The sequence below is a fragment of the Magnolia sinica genome, chromosome 2 (assembly GCF_029962835.1).
Source record: "Magnolia sinica isolate HGM2019 chromosome 2, MsV1, whole genome shotgun sequence".
In the NCBI taxonomy this organism is placed as follows: domain Eukaryota; kingdom Viridiplantae; phylum Streptophyta; class Magnoliopsida; order Magnoliales; family Magnoliaceae; genus Magnolia; species Magnolia sinica.
This window is the reverse complement of record NC_080574.1, coordinates 122,223,214-122,248,055: the sequence shown is the minus strand read 5'-3', so window position 1 is coordinate 122,248,055 and position 24,842 is coordinate 122,223,214. Positions and strand designations below refer to the sequence as shown.

Sequence of the window (24,842 nt, the reverse complement as noted above, 5' to 3'; positions counted from 1 at the left end):
GAAGTAGGAAACGAATGCGTTTTGAGAAGGTCAATGTGAGACTGAAGTTAATTCTCACACCATGCCCAAGCTCACCAAACATTCAATCAGCTGATAACTTTTAAAACAAATTAAGGCTTCTGAGATTCCATCGTCCATATAGGTTCAAGTACTTGGACTCACTGAAGTCGGAGTACAGAGCTATCTTCTCACTTTCACTAATGTTTGCACAACCATCATTTTTTTAAACTAGTTGTCAAAGAGAAAAGAATGCATACGACATGACACCAGGACTACCAAGTGTTATTATTGACACTGAAGGATGACTACAGTAAACAACTTCCAAGAAAATCTTCTCACCTCCAAACAAAACTATCCTCACAGTGACAAATCATCTTCAATGATGTCCAATTGAAAAAAAAAAAAAAAAAACAGAGAGATGATATAGAATTTTACCTGCAACAGAACAAACTGTTTCCTTATCAGGATTCCCCTTTCCCTTATCTGATAAAGCTTTTCGCCCCTGTGCTCCTTTATGTCCGAAAGTATCTACAGCTTTCTTAAGACTACTTATAGAAGAGCCAGTCGCAGGATCACTACAAAAAAAGCCCATCATAGACTTCAATCTACACCACTTACATAGTGAATAATACATGTTGAAAAAAAAAAAAAAAAAGAAAGAACCCAATCATTTCTCATTGATATGGAGAGTACTTTGATTGTCCCCGTTTTAACTGCATGGCAACACTCGATAGATTTTGTTCTTGACATTCCTTGCAAAATTGAATTATAACTTAAACTACAAATATTTCAAGGCAAAAAACAAGTGATCATTCTTTCCAATGCCCATTATAAAAATCTCTACAACAAGGATGATTGAACCTTAGAAGCCCAGGGCAGGAAGTTTTACCAAGCTAAAGCCTGGTAATCATGCAACAGACAAGGAAATGATTTCTACTAGAGCCAACCAGTAGAAATGTGAAACCCGTTGATTGTAATCAACCTATGTAGTAGACTATCAGGAAGTGCTTGATCATAATCAACCTATGTAATCATAGTCTATTACATTGTGCCTGTAGGAGTTTTGTACTCTCAGTGCCGATCTTCAGCCCAAATAATGGAGGGTTGCATCAGGTTGGCAGCTGGCATCAAACTAATGCCCTATCTTCCAGCATGAATCCAAACAATATGGCATTCTAAATAGAGTGGAATGGCGGAAGGATTCTAGCTGAGCTGACCCCATTAATTGGGTAAGGCTTAGGTGATGATGATAATAAAAAAATGTGATATAAGACAAGAATTCGCATCCAAACTTGACAAAAAGATAAAGGAAAAATAAAATAAAATCTAATTCTACTTTGACCAAACCAAAAACTATTAAACATGTTTCAAAGTTGTGCAACAATGGAGAGTTGAAAACCTATTCCCTAGGATTGACACGATAAAAAATATAGAAAAGAAGAGATTTTCATAGACTCAGAGATAATAGATAATTTTGGAAGATGAAAAATCAGCAAGAACAGAGAAGAAAAATATATGCAAGTTCAAACACACTTTCAAACATTTGAACACAAAGAACCCTTCATTCTAAATAAAGCAATCCAATAGCCTGTCTGCATAACTAATAACCATAAAAAGCTCTAACAAAGACGAAAATAACTTGTCATAGAGCAAATCCCAGGAAACAAAGTCACAAGCATGGCCATGATGCTATGGTCCATCTAAATAACAATGCCAGAAACAGTAGCCACTCACCAATCCTTGGAATGGAATTTGCTTTCACCCTGCACCAATACAATGCTTCATTGTGAGCAAACGGTTGAAAATCAAAAAAGCATTACAAAATACGACACTTATTTTATACCTTTTCAGCCAAGGGTGTATCACCTATAAACTCCCAATGCTCATTTTCCAAGCATAATCGTTCAACCTCACCATTATCATATTTGACCTTCCAATTAAAAATGGTATTGGGTTTCAGAATTCAGGAGATGCATGACCAAATAACTCAATCAGCAAATTAATGTATACTCAATAGCACAAATATCAATCAGCTACTTTCATCTTCAGACTAGACAACAATTTTATATTCCAAAAAAGAAGAGGATGTCAATAGTGAAAGTGAAAAAGAAATTTTAAATGCTCCATTTATGGAGGGAGGGAAACAAATATCAATCAGCTATTTCATGTTCAGACTGTAAAATAACATTTGTGGAGGGAGGGAAACAAATATCAATCAGCTATTTTCACCTTCACACTGTAAAACAACTTTATATTCCAAAAAAGAAAGAGGATGTCAGTTTTGAGAGTGAAAAAAAAAAAAAACCCTTGAATGCTCCTTTTGTGGAGGGAGGGAAACAAATATCAATCAACTATTTCCATCTTCAGACTAGGGGGGCGTTTGGCATCTTATTGCTTATTCTAAAAGAATAAGCTTTTATTTTGAAATAGACTGTTTGGTAAAGCTGTAATTTTAGAACTTTTTAAGAAACTAGTAAAAAAACTCGAAAAAAATAAGTGATGGGGAGGTTACTTTTTCTTTAAGAGCTTATTTGGCTTAAGCGGGTAGCCATTTTTGACTAATTTTTGGACAAGTTTGTCCAAGAACTTTTTAAGTAATTCCCATCTTGCCTAGGGGTGCACATGGGTTGGTTCAGTCCTGTTCTGGGGTGAAACCGGAACCGAACCGTTCCTAACAGTCTAGGATTTTTGGAACCGGAACCGGACCGTTAGCACACTAGAACCGACCCGGAACCAGACCGTTAAAACCAGTTCGGTTTTGGATCGGTTCCACAGTTATGGAGTTTTTATAATCTAGCCCAATTGCATGTTTGGCAATGGTGAATGGTGAGAGAGAGAGAGAGAGAGAGAGAGAGAGAGAGAGAGAGAGAGAGAGGATTAGCCCAATTGCATGTTTGGCAGTGGTGAATGGTGAGAGAGAGAGAGAACCTGAGAGAGAGAGAGAGAGAGAGAGAGGATCGGCGATGATGAGAGAGAGAGAGAGAGAGGGCAGCCGCAACAGGTTCGGGTCAACGTGAATAGGTGTTAGGGACTTCGGGTTTAGTTTATTTATTTATTTATTTTAAATATAGGTTCGGATCCACGGTTCGGTTTGGTTCTACATACCCCCAAACCGAGAACCGAACCGAACTAAATGGTTCTTTGATTATTGGAACCGGAACCGGTGCACCCTAGAACTAGACCAAACCGGACCGTTTGGTCGGTTCTGGTCTGCTTCCATGGTTCTACTGGTTTGATGTGCAACCCTAATCTTGCCAACTTCCCTTCTCTTCACAATCTCTTTTAAGGTGGGACCACATGATGAACGGCCCATATTGAAGGTGGGGCTCCATGTCATGAATGGTCCACATCAAGGTGGGCCCACATAATGCATGGTCACACAAAGGTGGGCCCCACATGATGGATGATCCAAATCAAGCAGGCCCCACCCAATGGATGGTCCACATCGAAGGCAGGACCAGATGATGGAATGTTGACGTCAAAGGTGGGCCCACATGATGAATGGCCCATATTGAAGGTTGGGCCCCACATGATGCACGGTCCACAACAAAGGTGGGACCCACATGATGGATGGTGAACATCAAAGGTGGATCCCACATGATGGATGGCCCAAATCAAAATGTGCCCCCGCATGATGGATGGTGGACATCAAAGGTGGGCCCGCATGATGAATGGTCCACATGAAGGTGGGCCCACATAATGCACTGCTCACATCAAAGGTGGGGCCCACATGATAGATGACGCACATCAAAGTGTGGTCCAACATGATGGACCATCCGTGTTAAATGGGCCCCACTTGGTGGACAGTCCGCATCAAAGGTGGGACCCACATGATGGATGATGGACATCAAAGGTGGGCCCACGTGATAGATGGTTGACATCAAAGGTGAACCCACATGATGAACGACCTGTATTGAAGGTGGGGCCCCACATAATGAATGGTTCACATCAAGGTGGACTCCATAATGAACAGAGTGGGCCTCACATTATAGATGGTCCACATCAAAGTGTGGCCCCTCATGATGGACAGTCCACATCAAGTGGGCCCCACCTAATGGATGGTCCACATCCAAGGTCTAACATGAATACATGATGGATGATCTACATATAAGGTGTGCCCACACAATGGATGGTGGACATCAAAAGTGGGCCCCACATGATGGAAAACCCACTTCGAAGGTGGGGCCCATAAAATGGTCACATCAAATGTAGGTTCCACGTGGTGGGTATGGACATTGAGGGGCCTCAAATAAAGGACAATTAGCATTGATGGTTGGCCTGACATGATGGATAACCTACATCAAGGCGGGCCCCACATTATGGAAAACCCACGTCAAAGGTCAACCTGTAATGATAAATGGTCCACATCAATGGATGGATGGCCTACTTTGAAGGTTTGGCTCACACAATGGATGATCCACATCAAAGGCAGGCTTCTATGATGGACGATCCACATCCAATGTCCGACATAATAGACGGCCTAAATGTCTTAGAGCATGAAGATTGTAGCCATCCATTCTTTTGCCATTTGGGGCACGATCAATCTTATGATGAGATCCACTAAAACAACCGTCTTTGTTGCTCTTATAATGGAGTTTTTGTAATCTTTAAAAATGACATCAACTACTCCCCAAAAAAGCTCTTATTTGAACATTTTACCAAACATGCTTATTTCAAATTAGAGTGTTTTTGGGTTTCGAAAACGAGCTTATATTTAAAAGTTAAAACAAGAGCTAGAACAAAAAGAGCTCAGTAGATTAGCTCTCATTAGATTAGAGTAGAGACGCCAAATGAGCCCTAGAAAAAACTCTATACTCTAGAAAGAAGAGGATGTGAGAGACTACTATAGTTCTATGTGAAATCAAAAGAAAACAAAACTAATTCTTATGAAGAGGTGAAACCTCATATGCAACCAATGCTTGAAAAAAAAAAAATACTCTGTTTATTATACACAAGCAACAAGTACAAATTTAAAAATGTGTTGCACAATGAGATAGCGCTATTAAGCTGCATCAACCATTACTCGACACGTCAATTGACATTGGTCACAAGTAGGGCTGTTAACAGGATCGCAAGGCACATAGGGTCAGGCCCTTGTCCCTTTGCATGGGTTTCACCAACGCTTCTCTTGACCACGATGCAAACATGGTTCCATCTAGTGAGTCTTGATGATTGTAGAACCAAAGTTCACAGATCTAAATTATTGATCTGATGTGACCGACCGTAGATGAGGGATGCTTCAAAAGATCTGGTCATCGGATGATTCTAGTCAATTTCACTTGTTGGACTAATTTTAGTTGAATGTAGTCCTTCCCCTTGAGTCTATTTGTGCAGTAGGCCATAATTCAAACTGCTACAATTTTCCAATCTAGAAGTTCTAGGAGATTTCAATTAATAGTGGTACCCATTAGATTGACAATCTGGATCAATAATCGATGGCCCCACATTGTTCTTCAAGCAGAAATGTTTCCAAGGCTGGGTCTCGGGCCTTTTATCATTAAGGCTTGGCTCGAGCATTTGGGCTTTAGGCCTGAGCAAGGCCTTGGCCCGTTTTCATCTTGCGGGTTAGACTTGGGCCATCCTCGATCTGGCCCAAGCCCGTCCTGTTGATAGCCCTAGTCACAAGGGCATCATGGGAGGATAATTTGTCTAGAAAACGCACAAAGAACAAAAGAAAAAGATATATTCATTGGATACCCATTCCATCACATTTGATATCTTCAAGATATGTGCATTAGTTTGCAGCAAGGTATCCCGTATTGGTATCGGTTGGCATAACGGTGCCCTTCGATACCGATACAGATACAGGGGTGTAACGGCGATACGGGGGCATAACGGCCTGTAACGGTGCAAATTTTTATTTTTATTTTTTGCCAAAAAAATATGAAAAAATATGTATTAAATCTGGAATATTCTGAGCATTCGAAATATGCATTCATTTATAAATTGGAACATGTTTATGGTGGTGTAACGGTCCACTCTTTGGTGAGAAGTTGTATCGGATTGTCTGATGAATTTATGAACCAGATAACTTGAATTTGACTATAAAATTCATATATTTAATTTTATAAATATCTAATTTATATACTTAACAATTTGATATCATTTCTCCCAATAGTTCTTTTAAAAAATGAAATTAAAATCAGGTAGATGGCGTTGTCAATTTGTGGCTGACTTGGAGGACCAATCCATACCCCAAATCAGTCTCAAATTCATGCAATTTATTGGCATTATCCCACTTATGAATTGGTGGACATTTATTGGATAGTGAATCATGAAAAAAAATCAAAAGGCCCTATTTAAAAAAATAAGCGTCTACAAATTAACAATTAAAACTATTCAAACAATTTGATTTTGGCACGGTGAATTAGCAATTACAGTCCATAATTTAATTGGTAAATTTTAAGTTAATATATGTCTCGTGTACAATTTTTTAAGGGCCCGAATTAGGCGAGACCCGAATGGTGAAGTGTAGCACATGAGTATCAAAGTTTTTTGGACCCCACCCGTGCTGAATGTGTTATAACCACACCGTCCATCCATTTTGCCAAATAATTTTAGGGTATGAGCCCAAAAATGAGGAAGATCCAAAGCTCAAGTGGACTGCATCATAAGAAACAACAATAATTAAACGTCCGCCATTAAAAATTTATTGAGGGCTACAAAAGTTTTAAATCAAGCTGACATGTGTGTTTTCCCTTCATCCACATCAATGTGACCCAATTAACAGGTTAGATGAAAAGTAAACATTACAGTAGACCCTAAGAAGAGTTTAATGGTGAGCATTCTATAACCACTGTTTCCTATGGTGTGGTCCACCTGAGATTTGGATCTTACTAATTTTTTGGATCATGACCTAAAATCATGTGGCAAAATGGATGGATGGCATGGATAAAATATATATATATCATGGTGGGGCCATGCAACACGTGTACAAAAGCCTACCATACACATTTCTTTGAAAGCGGATTACGCTATGTACCCCACATACCTGTATTAACGTCAGTAAGTCCTGTGGGTCTGATCATGATGTATAGGGGTGCACACGGTTCGGTTTGGTCCGGTTCTGGGGTTAAACCGGAACCGAACCGTTCCTAACGGTTCTAGGAAATTCGGAACCAGAACTGGACCGTTGGCACCCTAGAACCAAACAGGAACCGAACCGTTAAAACCGGTTCGGTTCCGGATCGGCTCCACGGTTCTGGGCTTTTTATAATCAAGCCCAATTGCAAGCCCATGTCCATCCATGTTGTGGTCCATTTGATGAATGGTTTAGATATTGTATAAGGTGTGTAAAAATACATTTACGAAAATAATTGTTCTAGAGAAAATAATTATAAGGTGTACAAAAATACACCGGTTCGGTTCCACGGTTCGGTTCTACGGATCGGTTCACAGTTCGGTTCGGTTTTACATACCCCCAAACTGAGAACCGAACCGATGTCACCGGTTCTTTGATTTTTGAAACCGGAACCGGAACCGGTGCACTCTAGAACAGGACCAAGCTGGACCGTTTGGTCAGTTCCAGTCCGGTTCCACGGTTCTACCGGTTAAATGTGCACCCCTAATGATGTATGTATTATATCTAAACCGTCCATTCATTTGACAAGCTCGTCTTAAGGCTTGACACTAAAAATAATATAGATCTAATTATCAAGTGGACCACACTGCAAAAAGCAGTGGGGGATTGAACGTCTACCATTGAAACCCATTTTGGGATCACAGAAGTTTTGGATCAATATGAAATTTGTTTTTCCTCTTCATTCAGGTCTTTTTGACCTTATGAATAGATTGGATGCAAAATAAACGTTATGGTGGGCCTACAAATTGTTAACGGTGAAAATCATTATCTCTGCTGCTATTTTTGGTGTGGTCCAGAAGATCTTTGGATATGATTCATTTTTTGGGTAATGCTCTAAAATAATATCTAAAAATAGATGAACGGTGTAGATATAACAAATACATCACTGTGGAGCCCACGTAACTTTGATATCCTTTGAACCGTTCGTACAACTCAGAGCTCGAGGAGTGTCAGTCCTCGTTTTAGCATGACACGTACCTACAGTAGCTATATAGCTATAGCTGGTGTGTGGTACACCAGTCAATCGGCTTCCGATTTCAGACGAAAAAGACGAGAGAGAGAGAGGGCTTTCGATTTCAGACGAAAAAGACGGCAGAGAGAGGGAAATTGAAAGAAGAAGAAGAGGTCCGCAGCCGCAGCCGCAGCCGTAGTAGGGCGAGAAGAAGAAGAAGAGGAAGAAGGAGGAGGAGGAGGAGAAGAAGAAAAGAAATTACAAAAAAAAGGTATGTTTTTTTTTTTTTTCCTATTTTTTTCTTTTTTTCTTATTTTTTTTGGCCCGTAACAGCCGTTATGGGTCCGTAACGGGCGTTATGGCCCGTAACGGGCGTAATAGCCCCGTAATAGCTGTTACAGTCACAAAATCAGGGGGTGCCCATTTTGACCCCGTATCGCGTAATGGACTCCACCGTTACCGTTACGTATCGGCCGTTATGGCCGATACGTAACCGATATGGGACACCTTGGTTTGTAGTCAAATCCACCAAAATTGCATGATTCTAATTGCTGACAATAATTCTAATAGTTGAATGCTATTTACTCTCCAGCTCTTATTTTATGTTTTCTAACCCCTTACTTGCTGGCACGCCAAGGGAATATTTGAATGCCATTTACCTCACTTTATTTTATTTTATTTTATTTGTGTTGGTAATGACTCTAGAGCACTAGACTCCCTCTTGTACTGCAACTTCATTTCCCACCAGAAAATAAGAAGTAATTTCTCAATCTCTCAACGGCAAACAATATACACATTACTCAAAACAGACAAGTGCCAGAATTTTGTAGTGCCCGGATAAAATCAAACTTACCACCAACCAAATTAACATAGACAATTCATCCGAAGTGTAGTGAAAACAATCTGGAAAACTGCCACAAACAAAATCCAAAAGTTGTATATTCATAAATTTACCTTATGAGTGCTGTTTTGAGAATCAAACTCATCAATGGTGCCTGAATAAAAACTGCAAAATGCAAGGATAGCAATTGTGTAAGTCGACTATATAATGTTCAGAGTTTTGGCTCCTTCAGTTATAGAAACTAACCACATGTCAATTGCGGACCAGAGTTTGATCCGATGTCCAGGTAACACCTCAGTGGTATCTCCGAGCTCCTTCCAGTTCAATAACACAACCAGTCAAGAGTGAAAATTGACTGAGCAAACAAGGTCTTTCAGAAAAAAAATGATACTGATAAAACATTTGAATACCTTTGCCTTTTGATGGATTCCAGGATTGCTTTTTGCTTGTGTTGTAGGTTCAGTAGGGATTCTTCTATTTGTCCTTTTCCAGTCATTCTTCTCTGATGGGATGCAGTTTACAACTTCGACCTCAGATGAAACCTGTGAACCTGACAGTGATGGTTTTATAGCTACAGAACCGCAAGAAGACGAAAGTTTATTGTTCTCTGGGTTAGTTTCAATATCATCACTAGGTGCTCCATTTGCATCATCATCTACAGTAGAACCCTGATGAGGATCAGAAGGAGATAATGCTGACTTGTTTCTCCCTTTACTGCTGAGTTGCCACCTTGCTGCTTTCCCAAGTTCTTTTCCAAGAGCATAAGAATTCTCCCCTTCTTCCGTTGTTTTGCTCGTTAATGGAATGGTTTGCTCTTGTAATGGCAAGTTATTTGCTTTGGTCTTTAGATTCAAGCGCATGGAATCCTCTTGAACTTTTCTACCTCGCTTAGAATTAGGGCTAGTAGGCTGATAAAAAGAGAGAGATACAAAATAGATTACTAGCCCCTGCAGAGCAATACAAGCCCTACAAAAGTTTCAGAAGTAAAAAAAGAAAATATAAGTGAAGAAGGCTACTAACAAGCTACCCGAACACTATGAGGTTCAAACGTCCGAAGGATCCTCTCAACGAAGCTTCCATCAATGGAACATCTGGTAAGGAACTTCATATTTTCCTGCACGCAGAGAATATACAGTTGATACTCAGTATGACTAAGAGCTTTAACAATGAGGGCACCAATCTCTGAAAGGGTATGGTTTTAGAAAAAAACAGATATATCCAACATATAACATCTACTAGTGCTAGATAACTTGCCTCCTCACTTTTGGAATCATCGCTAACTTTATAGAATGACGATGGTAGCAAAATCCGACCAGGAGTACGGGATAAAGGTATGCCAGTATGACTAAGTGCCTTCACAATGTGCATACCAATGTCTGAAAGAATATGCAGCTTCTGTGGCACACAAAGAACTAGACTGTAAGCACTACAGAATACAAAGACACAAGATAAACCACATTAGATGAGATTGCCGGAACTTACAGGTGTCATACAAACATCAACAGCATCCTCAGCCTTTTTAATAGCCCGGAAAATGCTTACTAAATATGATACAGTTTCACTGAGATCACTTTTATTGCCCTCAACAGACGCAGGATTGACTAGTGCTTTTAAGATCACAACAAGTGGGCTGAAAAAAGAATGGAGAAAAATGCTAACAGTGAGAATGCGGCAAATGCAAACAAAATGACACCACATTCAAAATTTATGAGTAGGTATTCTCAGTTTGAAGTATCTGTATCACACTGTATCAACACAATTAGGATACAGAAACAGCATGAGAACTATTGAGCAATGTATCGAAAATCAGTTCTCGGATGGCTCTGTATCGCTGACCTGTGATACTGAAAATCATCATCATCTAAGCCTTTTCCTAACTAATTGGGGTCGGCTACATAAAACCTATTCTGCCACTCAAATTATCAAAGGCTGTCCAGATTCATGATGGAAATTTTGGCAAGAGTTTTGATGCCGGCTGTTAGCCCGACACAACCCTCCTTATCTGCCGGGCCTGGGACTATAGTTGAATGACGCGTAAAGTGAAGCAGCAACAGAAACAGGTGCAGGAGTAGGGAGGCATAAGTGTCAAAATGTTGCCAAGTATAAAAAGGCTAGGAAGTGGGAGCAGAAGCACCAGTCTGAGGCATGATTCAAGTGGGAGAGGCAACTAGTTAGAAGGATCCTGCAACTAAGCTTGGGACTGGCAATGACACTGAAAATATCAGTCCATACTTTTTGAGACATTGAACACTAGGTATTCTGCAAAGCAGTGCAGGAACTGTTGGTAGTGAAAATATACACTACCTGCAAAACCTAGCATAAGCATCTTCGTCTGGACAGTTCTCAGAAGGGAAGCCTAGATCGTGAGCAAGAACATGGACTAGGAATACAACGACATATTCAGGGTAATTTGTCATCGTTTCTCCTGAATCATGTGCTGCACAGTTTTGTCGGATTCGAGCTTCGCGACCGTACTCCTTAATAAACTCAGCTAGATACTTCATGGACTGAGACAAACATTAAAAGCAACAAAATGACAGTCAATGACAACCATTTAAATGTGAGGGAAACAACAAGAGCAACAAAGCAAAGGTGGCAAGCAAATATAATCCTACATCATCTCGTATTTCTTTCAGGCAATCTGAAGCAGCCAATGCAAAAGAACAAGCATATTTTGTAGGAATAGCATGTTCCTTCAAAAGCTTATGTATTTTATCAAGAAAAGATCGGCGCACATGAGATGAAGGATCCTGAAATACCACAAAATAAATGTTACAGAAACAATTATAGGCTGCAAAGGAATGGAAAGGGGCCTAGTTATGTATAGATCCATGAAACTGGGATTAAATAAGCTGAAAATAAAACAGACATAATTCTATTGCATCTCTCTCTCTCTCTCTCTCTCTCTCTCTCTCTCTCTCTCTCTAACTTTTTAGTTCTTACTTTTTAATTGCTCTCAAGGAAATAGTTCAACCACTGACTGACACTAGGTTTGAAGATTTTTATTGCGTTGCCATAGCTTGGTACATGATTTGTTTCAACGTGTTGGCAATACTTTTCAAAAAGATGTAAAAATCGCCAATGCAAAAGAACAAGCATATTTTGTAGGAATAGCATGTTCCTTCAAAAGCTTATGTATTTTATCAAGAAAAGATCGGCGCACATGAGATGAAGGATCCTGAAATACCACAAAATAAATGTTACAGAAACAATTATAGGCTGCAAAGGAATGGAAAGGGGCCTAGTTATGTATAGATCCATGAAACTGGGATTAAATAAGCTGAAAATAAAACAGACATAATTCTATTGCATCTCTCTCTCTCTCTCTCTCTCTCTCTCTCTCTCTCTCTCTCTCTCTCTCTCTAACTTTTTAGTTCTTACTTTTTAATTGCTCTCAAGGAAATAGTTCAACCACTGACTGACACTAGGTTTGAAGATTTTTATTGCGTTGCCATAGCTTGGTACATGATTTGTTTCAACGTGTTGGCAATACTTTTCAAAAAGATGTAAAAATCGATGAGGATGGTTTCAGTCGAATTAGAGCTGGATGGATGAAGTGGAGATATGCATATGGAGCTTCAGTGTGATTGCCACATGGTAATAAAACTGAAGAAAATGTTTATCAGACATCTATTCGACTGGTTACACTATATGGCGCAAAAGGGAAGATGATTAAAGTATGTGCCTTGCAGAGAAGAATGTGTTGAGACAAATATGTGGAAATACTAGAAAGGATAGAATCGGGAATTAGGTTATTCGAAGCAATGTAAGAGCAACCTACAGATGAAAAAGCTTATACAGGAAGAATAAGCTCACAATTCTCAATGAGCAACTGGACTTTTGAAACTAAAGTCACTGATTGAGCATACTGGACAGCAAGAGAGAGATACTTCCCTAATACTACCGAGAAAACTAAGGAGCGGAAACATCAGATAATTCCAAGAAATATTAGAGTATCTTTCAAAGATGCATCTGGACATGGAAAATATTTGGGAATAGAACCCAAACCTATTGGAGTCTGATGCGTCAAAACTCTTGAAGTAGCCAACTTACATCCTCAGATACTTGGATAAGGTAATGGTTGCCCTTCACCTTGGATAAGGATAACGATTTCCCTCCACTAAGACTAGAACTTCAAAACTTACTAATCTAGAATGTAAAGTGAGTGGTGCCAAATGAGCTTCAAGCCAAACTTGTGATATTGTTGGACAACATTTTAACTGTGGAAGTGTATGTAATTGTGTGTGTCTGTGTTTGTCATGTACCCCAGCGAAGCACTAACATTTCCTTCAGAATTAATATGTGTGTGTGTGTGCGCGCTGATCTTTATATAAAGCAACACATAACACAGTTGCCCGAGCCGTTCCTCTCTCTCTCTCTCTCTCTCTCTCTCTCTCTTCCAGATTTCTTTATTTTATTTTTCTACTTGGTATCAGAGCATCTGATCTAGGACATGACCACAACCTGTGATAGTGGGGCCCACTGCTGACGTTGTTTATACGCATGGATGACGTCAACAATGTATGGCCAATAGTTCTTTTTGGTGCAAACAACATGGGATCTGGTAGATTTGGTTTTTAAAGGAATAATGAAGGTTTTTTTTTTTTTTTTGCATAGTTTGGAGTAGTTTTTGTGGTGTGTTTCTGTAGAAAATGAAGAAACATAGAAAAAATCCATATTTCGGGATTTGTACTATAGTGTTTTTCTAAAAGGCTTCTGAGCAGTTGTTCCACATGGGTTAGGTGCAATTGATCAACAGCAATCTCCAGCAACAAGTATCATGAAGTTTCATTAAGATTTGGGTGTACGACAACATCTTTTGCAAGATATTGGTGCCGCCAACCTTTGTTCTTTGGGTTCTTTGCTGGATTTTCTTCCTTCATGATTTGATACGCTGATGATGATTGTGAAGTTGAAGTTTTGAATCGTGCCTAGAAGTATCCTGCGCACATGAGGTGTTCAATGAAATGCTTCACTCAACCTTCATGGGAGTTTCTTTACTAATGGTGGATCCTTTCTTCTTAGTTTGTCTTCTCTTCCTTTATTAGGCATGTTTATGGTGTGAGTGTCTCTCCACCCAGTTGTTTGTTGTGAGTGTAGTTGCAAGTGATGCACACAAGCCTCCACATGCTATTGTGTTTGTTTTCTCGAGTGTTGCACGTGATGCACACTCATGTTTGTGAGAGAATTTGCATGGGGATGTCAAGCTTGTGACTTGATGTTTGCCGAGTTTAGTTATAGCCGTGTACTTGAAGAGAAGATTCAATGGATGAAGGGAGTGCAAGCTACAATTTAATGCTGCCATGTTGTGTTTGAGGGGCAACAATGATCCATGCTCATCATCTCCATCTTCTTTGAATATATTCCAAGCTGAACATGATCACATCTCCATCTTCTTTGAATATAGCTTGAGGTCTCCCTCCCTCCCTCCCTCCCTCCCTCCCTCCCTCTCTCTCTCTCTCTCTCTCTCTCTCTCTCTCTCTCTCTCTCTCTTCCAGATTTCTTTATTTTATTTTTCTACATTAACATGATTAAACTTGTTTGTTGAAACCAATCCTTCCCATACTTGTGTAGTGCAAATCTAGAACTAAGAAAAGGCACCATACCAAATCATTGTTGTGCTTGATGCTCAAAGTAGTACATTGGGGGTGTCTGAACTACCCATGGTAGACAAGTGAAAAGTTACCATTATCTTTCTATCACGAGATATCTACTTTATGCAAAACAGCAACTTGCATACCCTGGCCTTCAGAACTGTTATATGAAAAATATTGGGTGAAATATGCAAATCCCATCTTCTAGCAAGCCGGAGGACAGACTTTGCAGCAGCTAATCTGACATGAGCCGTGTCACTTTCACTGCATTGAAAAGATACACTGAATGAAGGTAAGTATCCCTAAAGGAGGAGGAAAAGGGCAGTAGCATAAATGAACTTTAACTACTACTTGGGAACGCTAGACCCTGTTCTATGAGTAATATGCTCCATGATACCATAAACATTTTAAAAAACAAAAGCAAAGCATTGGTCCGCAACTTGGAAGTTTAAGTTAACATAACAATAGCAAAAGAAAACAGGCAGGAATTCCTCCAAATTAATAAAAACATGTTGGCAAAGGATATGACCACATGTAACTCATAAGGCCACAATGACACCAAATCCAGCCAACCATTGGCCAGCAAGTAACAACTTGAAAGTTCAAGTTAACAGTAGCAAAAGAATGCAGGTAGGAATTCCTATTGATGAAGGATATGACCACATACACCTCCCAATCCCACAACAACAACAAATCCCTCCCTCCCTCTGGCTGGGCCTCCAAATATCTACCGAAAAGAACAAAGTTGCTGGCTATGATTGCTGGCCAGGGGTAATATTTTTTCTTCATAGATGGACAAAATTACTATGGATGACATGGACAATGAGGCCTCCTATCGTGGTCTTCGAATAAGTTGAGAAAATGTGCACATACTTACTTACAATAGTATAAAGCTATTATATATTTATATTGCATTCACGACTTTTGTAATTCCTTTTTTATTTTATTTTAATTTTATTATATCAGGATTCATGAAGCCAGACCCAATTAGTTGGGATAAGGTTTAAATAGTGATGATGATGATGAGCATGATCAGTAATGCAACTTTAGAAAAAGGATCCCAAAGGGTAGAAGAGTGCACCCATGGGGTACATAACCTGCCCCAACAAGGAATTTATTCCTAATTTACTCCACAATCCACAAGTCTACATGAGCATACTGATCAAATTTCGAGAACAAGCCCAAAGGATACATATTGTAACAACAGATTTTTTAATTATGGAAAATCCATGGCAACTCCTATGATACTCCGTTATGCAACAAAACCAATTAAAGAAAAAATTGAGGATAGAAAAAAGTGTCTCTAATTTCCACAAGCTTTAGCACCAATTTTAGAGGTCAAAGACTCGTAAATTCAACCTTCAGCAGGTAAGGCTGGTAGACAGCAATCTAACAAAAGAATGCTCCTGTAAACCATTGAATAAATGTTAAAAACACGATAGATTCTTCAGTTTCGCAATTGTTCCTTCTTCTTTTTTTTTGTGATATTTTTTTTTCCATGTTTTGTGCTAAAAACATTTCATAGATGGGGTTTGATATGGCCTGATCTTTGATTCACACCATCTCATATCATTTTCAGGGCCTGCCCAATACACCCTCCGTGATGGATATTCAGAACCTTGATGCCATGCGTTCTTCACCACGAAAAAGAAAACACAACTCTTTATAAGTTTCATGTACAATCCCTACATCTCTCAACATAGGTATTGCATCATTCTTCTTGTCTTTCTCAATAAACAGTGGTTGGACATTCAATAACTACTGAAAAGCACAGATTTCTTGGGAATAGTAGCTTGCCAGGGGCGATGTTTTCTTTATAGTCAATCAAAAGTCATGTAGATAATTTTGCAATCAAGGCTGAAAACAGATAGGAGGGGATGGGAATAGGGTAACACTTGAGTCCAACCCATTCCAAACCTAAGATTTTGAGAAACCCATACAGAACTCAAAAATCTCATTCCTCAATTGAACCCATGTTTTGCAAAAAGCACTCAACTACAGTGCAAAAAGCTAGCCACTTTTTGTGTAATTGAACAAGTGTTTTTATTAGGCTTGTATTTAGAAACCAAGTCGTAATGAAAGTTCAACTAAAGCCTAATTCGCATTGGCTTATCTAAGGAGTACAACTGTACAAGCGTTCCACAACTACAATTAGATCATCAAATTTGATGTCTAATGCTATGATTTGGGCCTTTGGCGTTGGCCAAATTAACTTTTGAGACATGCTCCAACTTCTTTTAGGTTCTGTTCAGTTTGAGACTGTGATTTGCCCTTTGGCAGACTAACACCAAAGTTGCTGGTAGTGTTTCCTATTCAGTAACCTGATGCTTAATGGTTTTTTGTCCACTCATTTAGCTTAATCATCTATTGCCTGTCCCTCTTAGTACCAATAGTTCACTATTCCATTATAACATAAATGGATCATTTTTACCTTGTAAATGATAGACTGATGCACCCCATGCCCCTTGTACACAATATACTGCATTACTTAGATTTATTTTTTAAAAAAAATTTTATTCTTCTTGATATTTCTACCTTTTACCCCCTTTTTTTCTTCTCATTTTAAAGTATTTTTATTTATATTGGAGGCTTACACCTTGCCTCATAGGGTCAGACCACCACGACCATGCCTCATGCCATTAAAATCTTGACATGGACTCCTTTTGCTTCTCTAGAACTGAAACAATGCGTTTTTAAATAGTGAATTATGAAAGAATCTTTGAAAAGATTTGCTCTAGTGATGTAAATGAAGAGAGAAAATTGTTGGATCAAAACGACTGAACAAATAGCTACCAGAAGTATGGCACCCAGCAGCCAAGAACAGACCTGGAGACAAAACCATCTGAAATGCCACCTTCTGGAAGAAGCCTTAACAAAATTTTCAGCAGCTCCGCAATCTGATGTCTAACACGAGTTCCTTGATGTGGCAAAAAACTTCTGACGAGTGTTTTTAGCCCATAAACCTGCAAAAGAAGAACCATAAAGTCATACCAAGTGGAGCATCACTTCAAAGTCTACTGCAATTTGTGCATTACAAGAAACCAACAGTAACACGGTTAACTGATACTGCATAACTAATCACATAGTAAAGGTAAAGCATACAAGAGAATGTAACACTTCCTAGGAAATAAAACATCTATCAAATGCTATAAGGACTGTGCAAGTCCCTGTTGCACAAAGACGGAAACTTTGCTGACACACACACACAGAAAAAAGAAGAAAGAAATGCTGCAAATGCTACCCTTTGAAGAGAAAATAGAAGCATGATAATGGAATATTTCTATTCACCAGTACAACACTAGTCAGTGTTCAAAATATCGGTATCGCATCCTTGGGATACAGATACATATCAGTTATCGCACGGGATATATCGTTTTTATCGGGTAATTTATCGCACTTCTTGGGAAACATGGGGAAACATTGGGAAAATGGTTGTATTTTACAATGAAACTTCGGAAATTGTTAAAAAAAATACCTTAATACACACTTTTAAATCATAACATCTCAAAAAAGAAGTGCACATAATAGGTTTCCTTTGTATAAGGTCCTAAGCTATGCGTTGTCTGACTAAACTAATGCAACTATGTTCAAATTGAATGCATAACATCTACAGTGTATGTAATGCTTGTTTCATCAAACACTCCTCAATACTTTGAAATTAGACTTAATTGACAGCTGGTTGAAGGGAAATTTGACAAAAAATTAATATTTTAATAGTTTTCCTTTATTAATGTTTAATTAAAAATTATTTTTATTTTCCCAAAATTGACAAGAACTAAACAAATCATTAGATCAGTCCTCATACATGCTTGAATTCATGTTTGGAGTGCAACACTGCATGCAATTTGGAAGAAATTGGGAAGATTTTGAATTTCCCCCAAACCGGACCACCTATACTCAAATTTCGAAATTAGAGTGTATGTGATGATCATTTCATCGAATACTCCTAAATATTTTGAAATTAGTCTCAATTGATAGCTGGTTGAAGGAACATTTTGAAAAAAAAATTGGAGAACATGAAGAACCAATGGATATTGAAATCAAAGCTCCAACTCGATGATTTTGTATGCAAAACATGAAGAACCAATGGATTTATAACCATTTGACATTGATTTAACATAATTTCAACAAAAAAAAAAAATGGATCGAAAATTGAAAATGCTGACCAGATCAAAGATGTGGGATATCGGCACTACCTGTGCATTTCGTATCGCACAGGTGGGATATAAGATATATTGTGGGATATCGTCGATATTTAAAACATTGACGCTAGTACTTAAAAGAAACATCTTTCGCACGAGAAATAATACAAGAAGAGGCAGTGAGAAAGAAGAAAATGTTGAAACAACATTCACAATGATAGGAGCTCATGCAAATGAATGGCAAATACCCTTTCACTACTGGTACACCTTGAAATGGATGGCAGATTGATCTCAGGCACTTCAATTTAAAGATAAATGGTTTTTTTTTTTTTTTTTTTTTTTTTAACACACGCACACCGTAGTGGGATTTCACAACCTATGGGTTCTCGAACCCTCAACCAGGTGTTGAAACTCCTGAGAGTCTACCACCGGAGTAAGAGCAAGGACCCTAAAGGTAAATGGTCAATTGACATGCTTCCGGCATACTTGTAACATACCCAGGTATCATAGTACAGGCTATTTATGGGTAGTAGCCTCGTAGGAAATAAAACTAGCAATCATGGCCGACCTAGAAGTGAAATGTAAATGGGAAGTGGCTCACAAAGCAAAACTTCTTACATTTATAAACCCAAAGGCTACAACTATGTCCAAACTACCTCTAAGATGAAAATTTGACATGCATATTTTGAGAAATAAGTTTATAAGGGCCTCTTGTAATAAAAGGAATGTGAGGGAGTTTTTTGTAATTTCGTTATAAGCTTTTTATAGAATAGTGAGAACAAGGCAGCAGGCCCAAACTTCTCCTTTCCCTTTTCAGTCTTCTTTTCTCTTCTTTCTCTGCCCCTCTCTTCTTCCTTTTCCACTTCCAATCTTCTAGTCCTAGCACCTACACTCATCTTCTAGTTGGTAGCAGAAACAAGTTTGGGAGTTTTTGGGTGGAACCCACTGTTGATGCCATCATGCCATATGAGTGACGTCCGCAATGTACCTTTAGCTAGGTCTCTTGATGAGGAAAAGTATGGCATTTATAAGAAGATGGTTTTAGAAGATTTTTGGTAAATTTTCGACATTTTTTGATACATATTTAATGGTTTCTCCTTTTTTTTTTCTTCTTCAAAATAGAGAATGCCCAAAACCATGGACCATTGTTTTATCTCTGGCTTGTGCATCTCTTTGAGAGTTTTTTTTTTTTTTTTTTTTTTGGAGATTTTTTCCACATGGGTTTGGTGCATTTGACCCCTTGCTACCTCTAAAAACAAGAATCATCTGTTTTCGATTAGATTTGGAAGAATTGTGATGAAATTGATGAAAATAGGGTGCCGAACAACCCTACTTTTGGTCAAAATCATTTTAAAAAAAAAAAAAAAACTAGTTAAGCTCTCTTGATATTCTTGTGTATATTTTTTTGCTACTCATTGTGAATATATAAGGATTATTTTGTAGGAAAATGTCAATTTCCAGTTTCAGAGCCATGCGTTCATTTGTTTCCGGGAACTCAAGTTCCACTCCTACAATAGGATCTATGGTGACAATCACGGTGGGCCAATTACAACCGTGGAGTTGGATGGTACCAATGTTCGAAGTATCGGTATTGCTACAAGTTTTGCTGGCCAGGGATACAGAAACAATATCAATATCGTTGATAATATTGCTGAAAACCGGAAATGTGGAGAAACATGGAAAAACGGTGGATTTTTCAACAAAACTTCAGGAGACGTTAAAATGTACATATTTACAAATTTAGAAATTAAAATTTTGCAAAAAGAATGCATACATAACAAATTTCCATTTAATGAGGCCTTAAAAGCATGTGTTGTTGTGAGAAATCAGTCCAACCATCCCATCCGGCCTATTTAACCATCCAACCTTCCATCCAAACATTCATCGATATTGCCAAATATCAACAACACATGATATTTCACCAAGAAATCATCAACAATTGGAAATGAAACGAAAGATTATGGTCTCAATATCGCGCATGTTGCGATATCTATAATATCGAAATATTATCAATGACACATTGAACACTACATACAACCATGTGCCCATGAAAAAAAAATTGAAATAAAAATTTAATATTGAAATATTGTTGATACACTTACGATACAAGCATTACCTAGAATTTACATAGTCGAAATTATTGGTGATACATTGGCGATATTGATGCATTGGCAATACAAGCGACACCTAGAATTTACATAGTTGAAAATATTGGCAATTACATTAGGGATATTAATACATTGGTGATACATAGTGATACATTGCTAATACCTGGAATTTCTAATACTACTAGCGTCATCGCTACCAGTGTTATCAGTATCGCTGAGCTGGAGATAAAGATAATATCAAAGATATTTCGATAATATCGGAGCTAATTCGACCACTGAATGGTACAAATTTCCTTGAATAGTCTCAATCCATCAGGATGTATATTGGCGGGAGAGGGAAACTAGGGTATGTAAATGCTTGGGTTAGAGAAACAGTGATGGATGATTCCGTGTACGAAAAGTGGGTTGGCTTTTGATAATTTGCTTTGAACATGCTTTTAATTAAAAAATGAAGCATATTTTTTCTATATTTATATTTCTTTTTACTATTTACCAGATTTTCATATAATTTTAATTAAAAATAGAAGCATCGTGCAGCTAACACGACACACTATTTAAAACACTAATGAAAATAACTAAGTTAAGCCCTTGCGTAGAACTAAACTAAGATTGCTAAATGACAAACTTAAAACTAAATCAAGAAATGCAAAACCTGTGGGTTGTATGAGCCACTAAATGATTGGTTAGATTGTGGGCCCACAAACCATCAAGAAATGTGATATTGCTGTCCCCCATTTAATCAACAGGTATTGGAATAATCTGATCCATTAAACAAACTGAAGATGGGACCTTCTCATCCATTTTATGAACATGGGGTCAATCCTTGATCTGCATCACTTTCAAAACAGTCCTCTTTTTTACTTTTACATAACCAAAATAAACATGTATGTTAGGAATGTTAAAACAATGAACATCATGCAATGGGATCAGCTAAAACATGTTCAAGTACTCTATCAGCATTGAATTGTAGCATTTCATGCACACAAAGCAGCTACAAATGTCAGGATACCTTATAGTGATCAAGTGGTGAGAGCGGAAGCAGCAACAAAAGATAAAAAGAAAAAGAAAAATATTCTTGAACCCTGAGAATCTAGAAATTGCAAGATTCTAAAATGAGACCAGTGACTAATATAAAAGATTCATGGACATTGAGGGCCACTCGACTGATCTCCCAAAAGCCTTTAGAAGCTACAAGATCTGCTGTGAGCATATATAACCCCAACCATATATTGTTTTCAGCAAGTGTGATTGATGATGACATTAGAGCATCATCCTATCGTGTCTACTAGCGGAGGAAGACCCCAATTGAGGCCCTAGTCTCATTATGGCTGAACGATTACTATGTGGGGCCCAATGGGCTGCATTGAAGACCCCACATGCATGGTTCGTGCATCTGGAAGACCCCGACTAGGAAAATGCATGTGGGTTGCTTTTATTGGAGATTGTGACCGTTGGATTTTGTCCGTTGGCCCATCGGACTCTCAAATAATGGTGATCGGGCCATTGGGCCTCTTGGAGCACATGATGAACACTTTAAATTGGTTATTAGTGTTTTACCTTGCTTAATTTTGAGTGGACAACTTTATCTGGAACTGGAGTGGCATTTTTGTAAATTTTGAATATTAAAGTATAAAAGCTAGAGAAGGGGGAGGGGGGTTCCAAGCTCTTTTACCCTAGTTTGAGAGAAGAAGAAGAGAGAGAAAACTCTTCCATGGCTTTGTGAGAAAGCCTCCTTGTATCTCCAAAGATTGGAGAGGGTGTGAGACCGACATGGAGTGACTCCGCAAGTATCCTTCTTTCATTCTCTTCGATTCAAGGTAGACATCTCTCTCTCTCTCTCTCTCTCTCTCTCTCTCTCTCTCTCTCTCATTTCTTCTTTCCTCATCACCTTCTTTCTTTTCTTTTTCTTCTTTCTTCTCTCATCAATGGCCAAACCCAACCCATACCTCTCTCTCTCCATCCATGCACGCACGAACGCACACATGTGCGTCCGTACGTCCGAACGGACAACCCATGCGTGGGATCTTTTATCCCTGGTTACTTCTCCAAACCCTAACCCCTAAACCCCTCTTCTATTTTATATATATATATATAGGGAAAAGGTATTATGCGCTCGACCTCACGAGTCCGTCCCATGAGGTCGAGCTGTGTGGGCCCCACTGTGATGCGTTTCGAACAACTAACCCATCAGTCAGATGCACCATTCCATCATGGGCCTAGGTCTCAAAAATCAAGTCAATCCGTGACTTGTGTGGGCCACACCACATACAGAAGTGGGGAGGGGCCGTGCACCATTAAAACATTCATAATCAGTTTTTTGAGCCCACCAAGATGTGGTTTGCAAATCCAGCCCATCCATTATATGTGTCCCACTTGCATGAGGGTTCAGACCAAGTTTCAGCAACATTCAAAACTCAAGTGGGCCCCACCAAGTGTTTTTATATGTTTTAACGGTGTTTCACATGATTTTAGATGGTATGGCCCATCTGAGTTTCGTATACGGCTGATTTTTGGGATATCCCATAATTTAGAGGGTACCCATCAAATGCACAGTGTTGATGGTCGACACGCATCACGGTGGGGCCCACACAGCTCGACCTCAAGGGAGCTAATCGTGAGGTCGAGCGCATAGTACCTTTTCCCATATATATATATATATATATATATATATATATAACCTAAATCTAAATTCCCCATTTTTTATTTTTTATTTTCCAAAATCACCAAATCTAATTTTCTTCCAATTTCGTCCAACCCCAAAACCCTAGATTTTCCAACCTCCCCAAACCTAGTCATCCAAACCTTAATTCCCTCCAATCCAAGCCCAATCCATTCAAACCCACCCTCCAATAATAGGGCAATTGTATACCTTTAAATCTCTTAACTTGGGGTACATCTTTTACATGAATGTGGGTGAATCCTATGCTGAATGGGAGTCTTACATCCCATAGGGCATTTCTTAACATTATTTTATAGTTATGTGCATTGTGGGATGTTTATGGTCTGAATTTATGCCTCAGTGTAAATCTGAAAATTTTAATTTGTGATAGAAAAGCATGAATTTTGTATTCCGGTTGCTTGAGTTGAACTATTTTATGATTTTGCTACTTCATAATAGTCTAGGCCATTAGTCCTGCGTTAGTGATGCTCACCAAAGCAAATTTATCCCATTCAACACAACAACACTTTCGAAATGCAACCTATGTTACATGTATGGGTGTTGACTACAAGTATGGGTCAACATGCCAGAATCTCTAGACCACAAAATCTCAGGGTCCAAGGAAAGGCAATATATTTAATAACTAGTAATTAAATTATTTCAAAACATAATGTCTATTAAATTTTAATGTGTTTCTTCGTTTCAATTATTTTTTACATAAGATAGCTAGGTAAGGGTGAGCCACATCTGCCATGGATCGCATACCCATAACCATGTCATTTAATGGCTGACACATGCACCCAAGGGATTTAAGGATCCTGGTGTGTGGATGACAACTTTTCTTTTAAGTTGCCACTCATTGGTAAATAAGAGGTGGTCATAACACCAATGATCCACATTAATGTTTTCAACTTTTTTTTTTTTCCTTTCACAATGTTTAGAGAAGCAACAATTAATGAATACTCCCATTATAACAAGCATAAAACAGACGGAATTTGTTGATACCAAGTAGCTGCTTGATTGATAAAACATGAAAAGAAAGAAAATGTTAGAAATATACACTGATAAGAACTTAAGGTTGCCTCAATAGGTCTATTCTATGCTGAAGGAATCTGCTACTTTACGATTGCAAAAGTGAGTGCTCAAAAATGGCACCACAATCTAAAGATAAGGCATCACTATTAACTGCTACTCCAAGAAAATTGCAGCTGTGTGCCTGTAACTTTCAATGGCATGGTATAGATAAGAAATGAGTTAACTGAAAGTGAAAGGTCCAAAGCTAAAATGGCAAGCTCCACATACAAAAGCACAACTGTGACTAACTTTGAACCTAGTGAATTTAGTTGAATAATTCCTTCCTCCACTCACCTTTAGTTTGCAAGAGGTGCTGCATTCAAAGCCATCATCGACGTAAGTCAGCTCACTAGATGATTGAACCTATATAAATACAATGTTAGCACTCAGT

The 24,842-nt window shown here is 38.6% G+C and overlaps 1 protein-coding gene and 1 long non-coding RNA gene across 2 annotated transcripts in view; one reads left to right on the top strand and one right to left on the bottom strand.

Annotated features, from left to right (window-relative positions):
- Positions 1-24,842, bottom strand: part of LOC131237513 (sister chromatid cohesion protein PDS5 homolog B) — a 126,321-nt gene that overhangs the window by 1,470 nt on the left and 100,009 nt on the right. Inside the window, exons 16-29 of the mRNA XM_058235333.1 lie at positions 24,746-24,814; positions 17,295-17,431; positions 14,615-14,732; positions 11,490-11,624; positions 11,179-11,381; positions 10,357-10,504; positions 10,129-10,269; positions 9,902-9,988; positions 9,285-9,782; positions 9,121-9,188; positions 8,988-9,039; positions 1,844-1,930; positions 1,735-1,763; positions 436-575 (exon numbers count right to left, since the gene is read on the bottom strand). Coding sequence (XP_058091316.1) covers positions 436-575; positions 1,735-1,763; positions 1,844-1,930; positions 8,988-9,039; positions 9,121-9,188; positions 9,285-9,782; positions 9,902-9,988; positions 10,129-10,269; positions 10,357-10,504; positions 11,179-11,381; positions 11,490-11,624; positions 14,615-14,732; positions 17,295-17,431; positions 24,746-24,814 — 1,912 coding nt within the window. The remainder of the gene's footprint in view (positions 1-435; positions 576-1,734; positions 1,764-1,843; positions 1,931-8,987; positions 9,040-9,120; positions 9,189-9,284; positions 9,783-9,901; positions 9,989-10,128; positions 10,270-10,356; positions 10,505-11,178; positions 11,382-11,489; positions 11,625-14,614; positions 14,733-17,294; positions 17,432-24,745; positions 24,815-24,842) is intronic.
- On the top strand, positions 3,229-3,945 carry LOC131237514 (uncharacterized). Its single transcript, XR_009167293.1, has 4 exons — positions 3,229-3,354; positions 3,386-3,621; positions 3,655-3,819; positions 3,854-3,945. It is a non-coding gene; the product is annotated as an uncharacterized LOC131237514 (long non-coding RNA).